At 41.9% G+C, this 14,888-nt stretch overlaps 2 protein-coding genes across 6 annotated transcripts in view; one reads left to right on the top strand and one right to left on the bottom strand.

The window, feature by feature from the left end:
- Positions 1 to 85: 85 nt before the first annotated feature.
- On the bottom strand, positions 86 to 976 carry LOC135472374 (calpain clp-1-like). The gene has a single exon (XM_064751848.1). The coding sequence runs from the start codon at positions 974 to 976 to the stop codon at positions 86 to 88; it is 891 nt and encodes a 296-aa protein (XP_064607918.1).
- A 982-nt stretch (positions 977 to 1,958) lies between these two features.
- LOC135473891 (phosphoribosylformylglycinamidine synthase-like) overlaps positions 1,959 to 14,888 on the top strand; it is a 51,824-nt gene continuing 38,894 nt past the window's right edge. For 4 of the 5 annotated variants that reach the window (XM_064753823.1, XM_064753822.1, XM_064753821.1 and 1 more), the window contains exons 1-10: positions 1,959 to 2,022; positions 2,967 to 3,114; positions 4,059 to 4,191; positions 5,378 to 5,676; positions 7,283 to 7,391; positions 8,596 to 8,736; positions 9,065 to 9,189; positions 10,771 to 10,899; positions 11,499 to 11,759; positions 14,661 to 14,888. In XM_064753823.1, the coding sequence (XP_064609893.1) occupies positions 2,970 to 3,114; positions 4,059 to 4,191; positions 5,378 to 5,676; positions 7,283 to 7,391; positions 8,596 to 8,736; positions 9,065 to 9,189; positions 10,771 to 10,899; positions 11,499 to 11,759; positions 14,661 to 14,888 (1,570 nt within the window). In that variant the 5' untranslated portion in view covers positions 1,959 to 2,022; positions 2,967 to 2,969. The remainder of the gene's footprint in view (positions 2,023 to 2,966; positions 3,115 to 4,058; positions 4,192 to 5,377; positions 5,677 to 7,282; positions 7,392 to 8,595; positions 8,737 to 9,064; positions 9,190 to 10,770; positions 10,900 to 11,498; positions 11,760 to 14,660) is intronic. The other variant, XM_064753825.1, reaches the window with a different exon arrangement.

Raw genomic sequence — 14,888 nt, 5'->3', positions numbered from 1 at the left:
CATTTCCAGCTGTACTGGCTACTACACCAACAACATTTCCAACTGTACTGACTAATCCACCAGTGACATTTCCAGCTGTACTGGCTTATCCACCAACAACATTTCCAGCTGTACTGTCAATTCCATCAACAACATTTCCAGCTGTACTGTCAATTCCACCAACAACATTTCCAACTGTACTGTCAATTCCACCAACAACATTTCCAACTGTACTGACTAATCCACCAGTGACATTTCCAACTGTATTGGCTATTCCACCAACAACATTTCCAGCTGTACTGACTAATCCACCAATGACATTTCCAGCTGTACTGACTAACCCACCAATGACATTTCCAGCTGTACTGGCTACTACACCAACAACATTTCCAACTGTACTGACTAATCCACCAATGACATTTCCAGCTGTACTGGCTATTCCACCAACAACATTTTCAGCTGTATTGGCTATTCCACCAACAACATTTCCAACTGTACTGACTAATCCACCAGTGACATTTCCAGCTGTACTGGCCATTCCACCAACAACATTTCCAACTGTATTGGCTATTCCCCTAACAACATTTCCAACTGTACTGGCTAATCCACCAATGACATTTTCAGCTGTACTGGCTATTCCACCAACAACATTTCCAACTGTATTGGCTATTCCACCAACAACATTTCCAGCTGTACTGGCTACTCCACCAACAACATTTCCAACTGTACTGGCTAATCCACCAATGACATTTCCAACTGTATTGTCAATTCCACCAACAACATTTTCAGTACTGACTAATCCACCAGTGACATTTCCAGCTGTACTGGCTATTCCACCAACAACATTTTCAGCTGTATTGGCTATTCCACCAACAACATTTCCAGCTGTACTGACTAATCCACCAATGGCATTTCCAGCTGTACTGGCTATTCCACCAACAACATTTCCAGCTGTACTGACTAATCCACCAATGACATTTCCAACTGTACTGGCCATTCCACCAACAACATTTTCAGTACTGACTAATCCATCAGTGACATTTCCAGCTGTACTGGCTATTCCACCAACAACATTTCCAGCTGTATTGGCTATTCCACCAACAACATTTCCAACTGTACTGACTAATCCACCAATGACATTTCCAGCTGTACTGACTAATCCACCAATGACATTTCCAGCTGTACTGGCTATTCCACCAACAACATTTCCAACTGTACTGACTAATCCACCAATGACATTTCCAGCTGTACTGGCTATTCCACCATTGACAACTTTTGGTCTGTGGGTGACAATTAAACCTAAAGGTTAGGATAATGACTTATAATAACTACCACATCAGTGGGCCTAATGGTTAGAGTGTCGGGAAACCCAGGATCACACCTGAGTGGGGTCATATCCAAGATTTTTATCATATCATCATATCAACGATGGTACTTGTTGCTGCCTCGCTTGGTTCTCAGCACTTAGAGCTTAGAGGAAGGTAACGGGACTGGTTGGTTAACTAATGACTTCTCGTCATATGACTGAAAAATTGTGAAGTACCTGTACAACTTTAAATCTCAATCATACTTACATACATAATTTGATAACTTTCTTCTCATGAGCTCTGCACAGTTTCTTCCTTCCTTAATACTGGCCACTGTTATATAAGTGAAATATACTTGTGTGCAGCATAAAACGACACTCAAAGGAATAGTTTTATAGGGCAGAAAAAAATCAATTTTGAATTGCATTCTATTAAACACTCGCTTTTGTAGTCTTCGAAAACTGATGTGGCATGTCAGGAAAAAAGGGAAGGCGAATCCACAAATTTAGAATTTCTTTTGAAGAAGGTGGGTTTTATTTTTCATTTATGCGTTTATTTATTTAGTTTTTACTTTTTTATTGTTTTGTACATGGTAAGACATATGCCGAAAGTAATCGAGGGGGGGGTAACTCTCGATTGATTTCCGACTTTTGCCGAAGAGACCCGAAGTAATTTCTAGCGCGAAATAACGTGTGGATCAACAAGTGTGAAACGTAAAAAGGGGTCTGCACAGAACGTAAGCTGATATTGACAAGTTAATGCGTGGTACTGTGGTACTGGCGTATACTGTCAGGAGCACGCTCCCAACTGTCATCGGTCTGTTTTGTTAGCTTAAACTACTATTCACAGACGAACGACACCTACATGGTGGAGTTACACTAAATCTGTAACAGCGTGACCGATTTTCTTGCAGCACGGCGCAGATCAACAAAACACGAAAGCATTGTCGCTGTCATTGGATGTAGCCTTTTTTTATGTTATCCTCATGTGGTGTATTGTTTCTAGCTGGCTTTACTGGTGCAACTGCGCTGTTTTGATCATCGCATTGCAAATTGACTAATAACGGAAATTGGTTAGCTTGCGCTGCAACAACAACAATAGTAGACTGCTTAGCTAGATCGCTGGATTGCTGGATTGCCTCGCACGCGACATTAGAGTGTCATGGCGATACCCTCAGAACGTTTTTACACCCCAGCCGTTTTTGTACCATAAGGTCAAAATCAGTGACCCCCAAGTACCTAACATGACCTAAACATTTGCCTGAAATTACAACATGTAGATCTTACCTAATTAAAGCAATAAGCTTAGGCTATGAATAACAGATTATCAAGTTTCCCAGTGTACGTTAGCAAACCATTTTGTTGTAACTGATTTTTTAGCAAAGTCATATTGTGCCAGTTAGAATGGAGTAGCTATATTCCAGCCAACAACAAATATTTGTGAATACTGCAGATAGGTGGTTTAATTGTTAATGCCATAAGTATGCATACAGTGTAACCTCAAAAGTGAAAACCTCATTTTGACTTATTATTCAGCCGTTTATCATTTCAGACTATAAAATAAAAAATATTGAGTCAAAATTTCTCATAGTTTTATCTGCCTGTAGGTTTTGTGAAACTTATCAGTGGATCTACTGAATTTTACAAAAGTATTACACCTGATAAATGAGATGTGTTGTAGGTGATGACAATCCAGAAAATCTACAAACAGCCTGCTCTGAGTGAAGGGACAACAAAACTGCTGAAGAGCAGAATAAAAGGCTTACTGAAGAAAGATGTCTCTGTTTTGCAGACAGAGCACTGTTACTACATCCTGACATCAACACAAGGTGAGTGGTTAATGTAAACTGCAGTTAGGACCCTTGCTGACAGAAAGGACAAGAAAGTTCCCTAGTCCTTGGCCAATGAGGTTGTCTGTTTGAGTCCAGCTCTCACTGATTGGGCTGTGGCTTTATCATGTCAGTGGGTGAGCCACATACCTAGTGAAAGCCAGTCCTTTCCATTCGTACACCGTTCACTATCAGACATGTGAATAATTCTGAAGTGGAGTGTAAAAGACCAGTGAAAAAAAAAACATAAACTTATGTAATTTGGTAAGCAGTACATAGAAGGATGCTGTGTTGTTCGTGAATTTTCTCGCATTATAAAGTTGGTACAGCGAATGCTTCAGGAGCAGTTGATCAAGGATCAATCCGGGTCGGGTCACACCTAAGACTTTAAAAGAGGAAGCAGTAGCTTACTCACATGGCGTTCAGCATTAAGGGGATATTATCAGTATAATTGCTCAGGCTGGCGGCGTACTTGCCTTTGGTAAGTCGTCTCAGTGAAGCGGCACTAGATAAAATATGAGTGGAAATCCGTCCTGCAACAAGGAGGTACATTACACGTTCATGCACTCTAAGGATTCCTTCGTCATCATATGACTGAAAAATTGTTTTTTTGCCAAACTCTTGCATTATAAACACGCTATCCGGTTTTTCCACAGACTTAAACATAAACAGTTCAGTGTATTGAACCTGTAGACATAGATATAATTGTTCACTTAATGTCCAATGTTCATTTGTAATTTTTGAGGATAATCAAAAGAGAGGAGTTGAAATCAGTTATTTCTCTGAAACTTTTCTGATTATTAACCATATCTTAAAACCGGTGATAACACAGCGCATGTTTTCTAAAACACAAATCTGCAAATAAATCAGCCAAAAATATGATGTTGCAAATAAGTGCAGTAAGTAGAAGACTGATGATATTGACACCTGCTTTTACTCGATAGCCATTACTGATGAAGAGGAGAAGAAGCTGCTATGGATTCTGGGTACCCCGTTCCTGGAGGGGAATGTACAGAGGACAAGTCAGCTGAAACCCAGTGTCCAGGACACAGACCTGCTGCTGGAGATAGGGCCCAGGTAACTGGCTCACGTTGGGTACACCTTTACAATGGGAATGTTTGTGAGCTACTACTACTGCTACTCACAGGCAGGCTAGCATTCTCTGTACTCTCTTACATGACTAGCAAATTTTGTAAAGAAATTTGGAACTATGCCAGGGTCATAGGAGTCACAATTACCCGATAGGAATTGATTTCAGAAAACACAAAATTTCTCAACATTTGTTTCTAATAATACTTGATAGATATGAAGTCCAGATATCCATGCACAGCATGCTTCCACCAAACACCTACAAAAGTTACAGTGATGAATGCTGATTCTAGATTGGGATCTATCATCACTTATCATCAATATCTATGCACAGCATGCTTCCACCAAACACCTACAATAGTTACAGTGATGAATGCTGATTCTAGATTGGGATCTATCATCACTTATCATCAATATTTTGGCCACATCACCACAGTGTCTCGTTGGAATGGACCAGACACCAGCCTCATTCTGAGAGGGTCACACCTACAATCTGAAAGGGTCACACCTACAGTCTGACAGGGTCACGCCCACAGCCTGACAGGGTCACACCCACAGCCTGACAGGTTCTCACCCACAGCCTGACAGGGTAACACTCAGTCTGACAGGGTCTCACCCACAGCCTGACAGGGTCACACCCACAGCCTGACACTCACACTCAGTCTGACAGGGTCACACCCACAGCCTGGCAGTGTATGGGTGTGAACCTGTCAACCTTACAGTCTGACAGGGTAATGCCCAAAGGCTGACTGTCAGCCTGATGTAGTCAACCTTACATTCTGACAGGGTCACACCCACAGCCTGACAGGGTCACACCCACAGTCTGACAGGGTCACACCCACAGCCTGATAGGGTCACACCCACAGCCTGATAGGGTCACACCCACAGCCTGATAGGGTCACACCCACAGCCTGACAGGGTCACACCCACAGCCTGATCCAGTCAACATTATAGTCTGACAGAATGCATCAGATATTCCAAGTACATAAGGCATTGGTTAGTTTATATATGGTCTGATATCAGCCTTGTTATCACTGTGTACATATTTATAGGTGGTTTCTGATTTTTCAGATTTTCCAATTCAACTTAAATCACTTGATTGATTTTTTCCAAAACATCACAATATCTGATTCATAATATTTAGTTACAGTTAGGTGATTTTTGCGTTTTCCAGGTTAAATTTTTCGACAGCCTTCTCAACAAATGCATGCTCCATCTGCCGGTCGGTGGGTTTGAAGAATGTACAGCGTATAGAGAGCTCTACACGCTATCTCATCAGATTTACTGATGGCTACAAACCATCCCTGAAAGAGGAGGAGCTTATCTTGTCAATTATGCATGACAAGATGACTCAGTGTCGCTATCAGCAACCATTGGACAGCTTTGAGCTCAATGTGAGCCCTGAGGAGGTGTATGAAATTGATGTCCTGGGAAGTGGGAAGGCGGCACTTGAAAAGGCCAACAGAGAGTTAGGTAAACAGGCATTAACCAGCATGGGGTTATAGTTCCACTCCCTTCAGGCTCTTCCCTGTTTTCTCCCACTGTAATGCTGGATGCTGTCGTATAAGTGAAATGTTCTTGAGTGCGGCATGAAACTCCAGTCAGGTATATAGATTAATATAGTGGCAGTTTGTGACATTTATCTGTGTATCATTTGATCATCTGAGGTAGGCACAAACCGTGTGGTAGAAAACTTTCATTTGGCTACATGCACATGAGTAAGACCATCGGTATTTGAACTGAAGTGTTTGAATGGTGACCATCCTCATTTTTCCTGTTCCTGAGAGTGATCTTAGAAAGGACGTTTGGTGGAAATGGTGGAATTTTAGTAAACTGAAAGTTTTGGCATCAAAAGTAATATTTTGTTGTCATTGTTTGGTTCTAAAAAATGCACTTCTTTGAGCAAACTTGTAGGGCAAATACAGGAGTTAATAGTGCCACCTCTGCCACATATCAGACATAGATGTTGTGAATTTACATTGTAGTTGTTTTATGATGTTGTCAGGTGTATTTCACTTAAACATGCCTAGAGAACAAGTACAGGGGGTTAAATCTCAGGGTTCTGATATCTAGCATGTCTAGACCATCACTAACTACATGCAGACCATCACCAGCTACATGCAGACCATCACCAGCTACATGCAAACTGCTACCAGCTACATGCAGACCATCACCGGCTACATGCCGACCATCACCAGCTACATGCAGACCCTCACCAGCTACATGCAGACCATCACCAGCTACATGCAGACCATCAACGGCTACATGCCGACCATCACCAGCTACATGCAGACCATCACCGGCTACATGCAGACCATCACCGGCTACATGCATGCCATCACCAGCTACATGCAGACCATCACTAACTACATGCAGACCATCACCAGCTACATGCAGACCATCACCAGCTACATGCAGACCGCTACCAGCTACATGCAGACCATCACCAGTTACATGCAAACTGCTACCAGCTACATGCAGACCATCACTAACTACATGCCGACCGCTACCAGCTACATGCCGACCATCACCAGCTACATGCAAACTGCTACCAGCTACATGCAGACCATCACCGGCTACATGCCGACCATCAACAGCTACATGCAGACCATCACTAGCTACATGCAGACCATCAACGGCTACATGCAGACCATCAACGGCTACATGCAGACCATCACCGGCTACATGCAGACCATCACCAGCTACATGCAGACCATCACCAGCTACATGCAGACCATCACTGGCTACATGCATGCCATCATCGGTTACTTGCAGACCATCACCGGCTACATGCAGACCATCACCGGCTACATGCAGACTATCACCAGCTACATGCAGACAATTATACAGGCCGCTACTTTAGACTTTTGATCAGAGAGCTGTCAACTTTGTCCAGAGCTCCGATTTTACTTGATTTAATTCTCTGTGAGGTAGCTGGCTAATGTTCCTTGGTGGCCTTGTGCTCAAATAGATAATGAAAGTGCTGTAACTATGACAACTTGTCAGACGTCAGCTTGGAGTTTGTCTGTGGATGATCTTCTCTGTGATCACTTTATCAGTGAGGCTTGGTCTGTTTCAGGGCTAGCGTTTGACAGCTGGGACCTGGAATACTACACGGAGCTGTTTTGTGAGAAGATGAAGAGGAACCCCACGAATGTGGAGTGTTTTGATCTGGCTCAGTCAAACAGGTCAGCGTGACTGTGAACTCCATTATGTGACTAACACCATGCACATGTGACCAGTATCATGCTCATGTGGCTAGCATCATGCACATGTGGCTAGCATCAAGCACGTCAGTAGCATCATGCACGTGACTAGCATCATGTACACATGGAAGAGCATGCACATGTGACTAGGATCATGCGAGCGTGACTAACACCATTCACACGTGACTAACATCATGCACATGTGTCTAGCATCATGCACATGTGTCTAGCCTCATGCATATCTGACTAGCATCGTGCACATATGGCTAACATCGTGCACATATGGCTAACATCGTGCACATGTGGCTAACATGATGTACGTGTGACTAACATCATGCACATCTTACTAACATCATGCACACATGACTAGCATCATGCACATGTGACTAACATCATGCACATGTGACAAACATCATGCACCTGTGACAAACATCATGCATACATGACTAACATCATGCACATGTGACTAGCATCATGCATGTGACCAGCATCATGCACCTGTGCCTAGAATCATGCACATGTGGCTAGCATCATGCACATGTGACTAACATGCACACGTGGCTAGCATCATGCACACGTGGCTAGCATAATGCACACATGACTAACATGCACACGTGGCTAGCGTCATGCACAGGTGACTGGCATCATGCACATGTGACTAACATCATGTGCACGTGACTAGCATCGTACAGACGTGAATAGCATTATGCACATGTGCCCAGAATCATGCACACGTGGCTAGCATCATGCACACAGGGCAGTTTTAAGTTTACTTCTTGTTCTTACTTTTCTGACATCATTTCCACTGTCCATCAATCAGAAGATGGCAGAGACATGATCCCAAAAATTTAACACTACAAGTAGTTTTCAGACTTACACCGTGGAATGTGCTGAATTATCCATTTTGTCATTATTTAAGTGTACGTGTACACTGTACCTCAATTAGTAACTTTTTTCATATAACAAGTAAAATTACAAAGAAAGGTGGACAGTGTAAAATATGTATAACTAGTTTGTCACTTCTGTACATGTGAACTTCTTAGTGCTCTTCCCATTGTATGGTAGATTGAATCTGTGTAAGGATAATTGGTTTGGTAACGACTGATATGTGAGAGAAAACAACACGTTTGTAAAGTGAACTTTTCCAATAGCTTTCTAACTGACATTGTAAATGGTAATGTTTTAGCGAGCACAGCCGACATTGGTTCTTCAAAGGTCGTATGCAGATTGAGGAGCTGGAGGAGGAAGAGGATCTCTTCTCCCAGATCATGGCCACCCAGATCACCTCCAACAACAACAACATCATCAAGTTCTCGGACAACAGCAGGTTAGATTGCTCCTACAAGAAGATGACCTATTCAGCACAGTTTACTTTCCTGTTAATAATTTGCTACCATTGAAACATTGTCTGGAGAAGCATTATTTATTTTAAATAAATGAATGTATACCTTCAGTTGGCGGATGTCATAAACTATGTGTTAAAGGTTTGTGTTAATTTGTTTCCATTGCAATTGACTAAACAGTGCAACTGCTGATCAATGAAGCCTAGGACTATATAAATATAAGACTGTATTGTATTTATTTATTTAGTTAAAAATGATTGATCTCCGTAAATAACAATCAATAACAAGATTGACTTGTGCCTTACCTTTCAGCTGTATTAAGGGGTATGAGGTGAAGTGCCTATCCTCTGAGAATCCCTGTAAAGCCGCACCATTTTGTGTGAAGGATGAGGCCAGGCATATCGTCTTCACCGCAGAGACCCACAATTTCCCAACAGGTAAGCTCAGCATAAGGCAACACCAATTTATATTTCTGTTTTATGGGCAGAATGAAGGGGAAAAGGGTGTAAAAATAACACTAACAAACCATCCAACTTTTGGGAAATGTGGACTGTCCGAACAAGTTTTCCTGTTAAACATGTGGAGTTGATTAGACAACCTTGAAAAACAGAAAAATGATTCAAGTGTCAAGGTCAGATAAATTAAAAAGGTGTTTTTTTTTAATTTTATTTTTATTCCAGGATTTGTTAGCGTCATCTCCCCCAAGGAGCAGAAATGTCTCCCACCCCAATCATAGAAAATTGGGGTTTCCTTAACATGGGGCAGAAATGTCTCCCACCCCAATCATAGAAAGTTGGTGTTGCCTAACAGAGTGCAGGAATGACTCCTGCCCCAATCGTAGAAAATTGGGGTTACCTTAATAAGGGGCAGAAATGTCTCCCAGCCCAATCATTGAAAATTGGGGTTTCCTTAACATGCGGCAGAAATGTCTCCTGCCCCAATCAAAGAAAATTGGGTTTGCCAAACAAGGGGTAGAAATGTCTCCTGCCCCTATCAAAGAAAATTGGTGTTGCCGAACAGGCAGCAGAAATGTCTTCCGCAACAGTCATAGAAAATTTGGGTTTGCTTAACATGGGGCAGAAATGTCTCCCGCCCCAATCATAGAAAATCGGTGTTGCCTAACAGAGAGCAGAAATGGCTCCCGGCCCAATCATAGAAAATCGGGGTTTCCTCAATAAGGGGCAAAAAGGTCTCCCTCCCCAATCATAGAAAATTGAGGTTTCCTTAATAAGGGACAGAAAGATCTCCCTCCCCAATCATAGAAAATTGGGGTTTCCTTAATAAGGGACAGAAAGGTCTCCTGCCCCAATCATAGAAAATTGGGTTTTCCGTAATAAGGAGCAGAAAGGTTTCCCACCCCAATCTTAGAAAATCGGGGTTTCTTCAGTAAGGGGCAGAAAGGTCTCCCTCCCCAGTCATAGAAAATTGAGGTTTCCTTAATAAGGGACAGAAAGATCTGCCGCCCCAATCATAGAAAATTGGGTTTTCCTTAATAAGGAGCAGAAAGGTTTCCCACCCCAATCTTAGAAAATCAGGGTTTCCTCAGTAAGGGGCAGAAAGGTCTCCCTCCCCAGTCATAGAAAATTGAGGTTTCCTTAATAAGGAACAGAAAGGTCTCCCGCCCCAATCATAGAAAATTGGGGTTTCCTTAATAAGGGACAGAAAGGTCTCCCGCCCCAATCATAGAAAATTGAGGTTTCCTTAATAAGGAGCAGAAAGATCTCCCTCCCCAATCATAGAAAATTGGGGTTATAAATTGATTATATGTATTGTGAACTAATAAGTTTCTCGAGTGATGCCTTATTGTGATTTATGGTAGGCATTCACCCAGTGCAAGATATACCAACTGTACACTGTCAGTTGTTTTAAGTATCAACATGACAGCCTTAGGCATTGTTTACTGTACTCACCTCACAACAGCAATAGATTTATTGATTGATTTGTGTCTACCATTGTGCTCAAGAATTTTCCTCTTACAGAACACAATTGAAGTATCACCTTGTGCTGTTGTTGTTTAGGTGTGGCTCCATTCCCAGGGGCCACGACGGGGACAGGGGGTCGTATCCGGGACGTCCAGGCCACAGGCCGTGGGGCACATGTGGTGGCTGGCACAGCGGGCTACAGCTTTGGCAATCTCCACATTCCAGGTCAGTGTTAGAGGTTGAAGTCTGATGTTTTTAGGTCTTGGTTCTTTTAATATTCAAAGTCTGAAACTGTTAACAGGAATTAAAACAGTGCCTTATGTTTGGTTAGTGATTTCCAACCAATTCAGGATATTTTGTTTTCTTTGTTTTGGAGGCTGGGTTGGTGGGGGTGGGTGGATTTTGGTTTTGTAAGATGTTTGCATCTTAGTTTAGGTGGAATATTTTAGAAATGATACAAATATGTTTCAAAAAAAGAAGGGAACAAGTGAACTACTTACATCATATATTGTATTTTGGAGAATATCATTTTACAAATGAACTTATTTATTAGTTTAATTTTAACATAAATTTATTTCAACCTCTCGGGACTTACCAATGCAGTCGCTGTGAGTTCAAGTCCTGCTCCTGCTGGCTTCCTCTCCAGTCATACTTGGGAAGGTCTGCCAGCAACCTGCAGATGGTTGTGGGTTTCTCCAAACATAATGCTGGACAAGCAGTATACTTGAGTATGGTGTAGAACACCAATCAAATAGATAAAATAAATACTCAACCCCCTCCCACCATGTTGACTAACTGCTTACCCCTGTTTTACACTGCCACAGGTTACCCATTGCCCTGGGAGGATCCATCCTTTGAGTACCCCAGTAACTTTGCCTCACCAGTGGAGGTGGCCATCGAGGCCAGTAATGGAGCGTCCGATTATGGGAACAAGTTTGGAGAGCCAGTACTGACGGGGTTTGCTCGCTCATTCGGCATGAAGCTGTCCAATGGAGAGAGGAGAGAATATATCAAACCTATCATGTTCAGCGGAGGCATCGGAATGCTCAGCTCAGAGCATGTCTGTAAAGAAGAGGCCCAGAAGGGTGAGTGGGAGGCATTATTTGTGGGAGTTTCATTAATAGTGTGTCCACGGTTCGTAACAAGATTATTGAAGAGATTTGCAAGATAGGTCTAAAAGCAGGGGCTTTTCTTTTTATAAACTCAATTTGAACAATGAGAAAACTCAATATTTTTTCGTCATTTATGTATCATGACTTAATTTTTCTCTCTGTATAGTGTTTCAAATACCTTAAATGCAATGTTAAATCCATTTTAATCCTTTCTTATTAAACGCCTCCAAGTTTGGTTAAATGAACAGCACACTTCAACATTTATGAGGTACAACTCATAAGGCGTTTAATGTATCTTAAACTCAGTGTTAAATTATATTATAGATATTTTTAAGTGGAAGGGCGTTTGATTGTTAGGTAACAAATTATTTCATCTCAGCTGGTGATATTTACAGCTGATTCTGGTGATAATGGTGCAAGGCGATTGGATATTTCTAATCTATATTTAATACTACTTTCCAAGAGGAAGGCTAATTGTATAGTCCAATGTACAGTAGCATTACCTTTGTATACATGATTGTTGACGTGCACGTAAATCTAAAAAGTCCTTAAGTGAAGAGGTTATACTGACTCTAATATAGTGTTAGTGATTTTGAGTGACTTGGTGATTTATAAAGAACAGTAAACAGTTGGGAAAATACTTCTGTAAACATTTACGTTGCTACTTCAGTCATAAACAAAGGCCTTGTTTTGTACAAGTTTATTTACCAAGTAACATTTGGTGTTGCCCCATGGGCTATTACCTTTTTGGAATGTTGCGTTTATGAACGGTTTTGCCCACTGATCGAAATAACTATTTTGTTGTTGTAAATGCTGAATGACGCAGTGCCTTCCGTCGACTTATTCAGCGGAACGAAAATACAAGAAAACAAAAGTCAAGAGAATTAGATTCGCCGACATCGCGGTCTTCAGGACGATTTTTATCCAATTCCGTGGCGTGTCGAGTGGCTTTTTATGGTATCTCGCTTTTGTGCCCTACTCACAAATGTCAGACTGTTTCCATTAGACATGTACGGTTATTGTTTTATTTTTTTATATTTTTTAAAAGTATCTGGCACTTCATATTTTTACTTCACTCCACAATTAGCTTTCAAAATGACATCGTCATCCATGCATCTTTGTGTGCTGAGCTGTTCTGTGGATTGGGATACTTAAATAATGTTGCGATATATTTTGACATCGTGTCAGATTCTCATTAGACGATGACTGTGTGATTGACGTAACAGTTTAGGTCAGTCGGGTAGATGGCATTACGCGGTGAGTAGCTCAAAGCAGACCTTATTTTCGAATTTTGAAAGGAAATTCTGAGGAAATATCAGATAAAGGCCAGTGCCAATGGTTGCAAAAAGTGCATTAATGTCTTAACTTGTGGATAGATCAATGTATTAAGTGGATTTGAATATTGAGTGTTGTGAACACAGCAAGCTTTGTCATTGGGGTAGCTGAGTATAGATACAATGTCATAAGTGAGTGCACACCTCTTCCGGGCTAAGGATGGCAAAGGTCTCCGCATATCAGTAAACATCAGCCATCCTTATACTCGATTTTCGGGATAATGTCAAGCAAACAATATAAGATATTCAAACAGAAAACCGAGGTGCAGGAAAATGGTATTTACCGATGTAAATAAAGATGATTCGCGTGGAGAACTGTCACTTGTCGGTTTGAAGTGAATGTTTCACGCCATACTTTTATTAACTATGATTTGGTTGATTGGTGGGTTATTCATGTTCCACACCTTGCTCACATGGATGTGTTGTGCATTGAATGGACCCTTCTAGTGAGCAATCATTTGTCTGTAGGCGATTTCGTTTGTCCGTTAAGGGGATTACCGACTGCTGAAAGTGTTCCATCCGAGGTGAGTGCCAGGGGAAAACCCAGATCACAGCCTTGTGTGCGGGTAACCTTTGACCAGTAGTGGTGATATGCGGCAACTCTAGCGAGAGATGAGGTAAACTCAGCCACTCTAGCGAGAGATGAAGTAAAGTCAGGGACTCTAGCAAGAGAGTTGAAGTAAAGTCAGCGACTAGCGAGAGTTGAAGTAAAGTCAGCGACTCTAGCGAGAGATGAAGTGAAGTCAGGGACTCTAGCGAGAGATGAAGTAAACTCAGCGACTCATGAAGTAAAATCAGCGACTCTAATGAGAGTTGAAGTGAAGTCAGCGACTCTAGCGAGAGATGAAGTAAAATCAGCGACTCTAGCGAGAGGTGAAGTAAAATCAGCGATTTTAGGGAGAGGTGAAGTAAAGTCGGGGACTCTAGCGAGAGATGAAGTAAAATCAGCGACTCTAGGGAGAGATGAAGTAAAGTCAGCGACTCATGAAGTAAAATCAGCGACTCTAATGAGAGTTGAAGTGAAGTCAGCGACTCTGGCGAGAGATGAAGTAAAATCAGCGACTCTAGCAAGAGGTGAAGTAAAATCAGCGATTTTAGGGAGAGGTGAAGTAAAGTCGGGGACTCTAGCGAGAGATGAAGTAAAATCAGCGACTCTAGGGAGAGATGAAGTAAAGTCAGCACTAGTCCACAAGCGACGAAACACGTCTGAAAGAAGAACAACCACCAAGTTAGAAAAATACAGAAACTCAATTTATTTCATGAAAACTCAATATAAAATTTGTCTAAAACTCAGTTTTCCGGTATTTTCTGAGAAAGAGGCTAGGAAAACCCCTGAAAAGAATTAGCTCTTGTGTTGAGCTCGTTGTTTCTAAACTTCTGGTTAAAATATTCTACATTTAATCTTCTCAGTTAGAAATTTAATCTAATTTTGGAGTTTGAAGGATACATCATGCTGAATTAGATATGCTGAATTAGATGACTAGCAATTTGGTTAATGTTCTTCCATTGAATATGTCTCCTCATCTTCTGCCTCGGTCAGGAATGGAAGTGGTGAAGCTGGGAGGCCCGGTGTACAGGATAGGTGTCGGGGGTGGGGCGGCCTCCTCTATTCAGGTACAGGGGGACAACCAGGCAGAGCTGGATTATGGGGCGGTGCAGCGGGGAGATGCAGAAATGGAGCAGAAGCTGAACAGGGTGATACGGGGGTGTGTGGAGATGAGGCAGAACCCCATCTGTAGTATACATGATCAGGGAGCAGGCGGCAATG

This window comes from Liolophura sinensis, chromosome 8, assembly GCF_032854445.1.
Source record: "Liolophura sinensis isolate JHLJ2023 chromosome 8, CUHK_Ljap_v2, whole genome shotgun sequence".
Lineage (NCBI taxonomy): Eukaryota > Metazoa > Mollusca > Polyplacophora > Chitonida > Chitonidae > Liolophura > Liolophura sinensis.
Note: the sequence above shows the minus strand (reverse complement) of the source record. Positions and strands in the feature narration are given on the sequence as shown.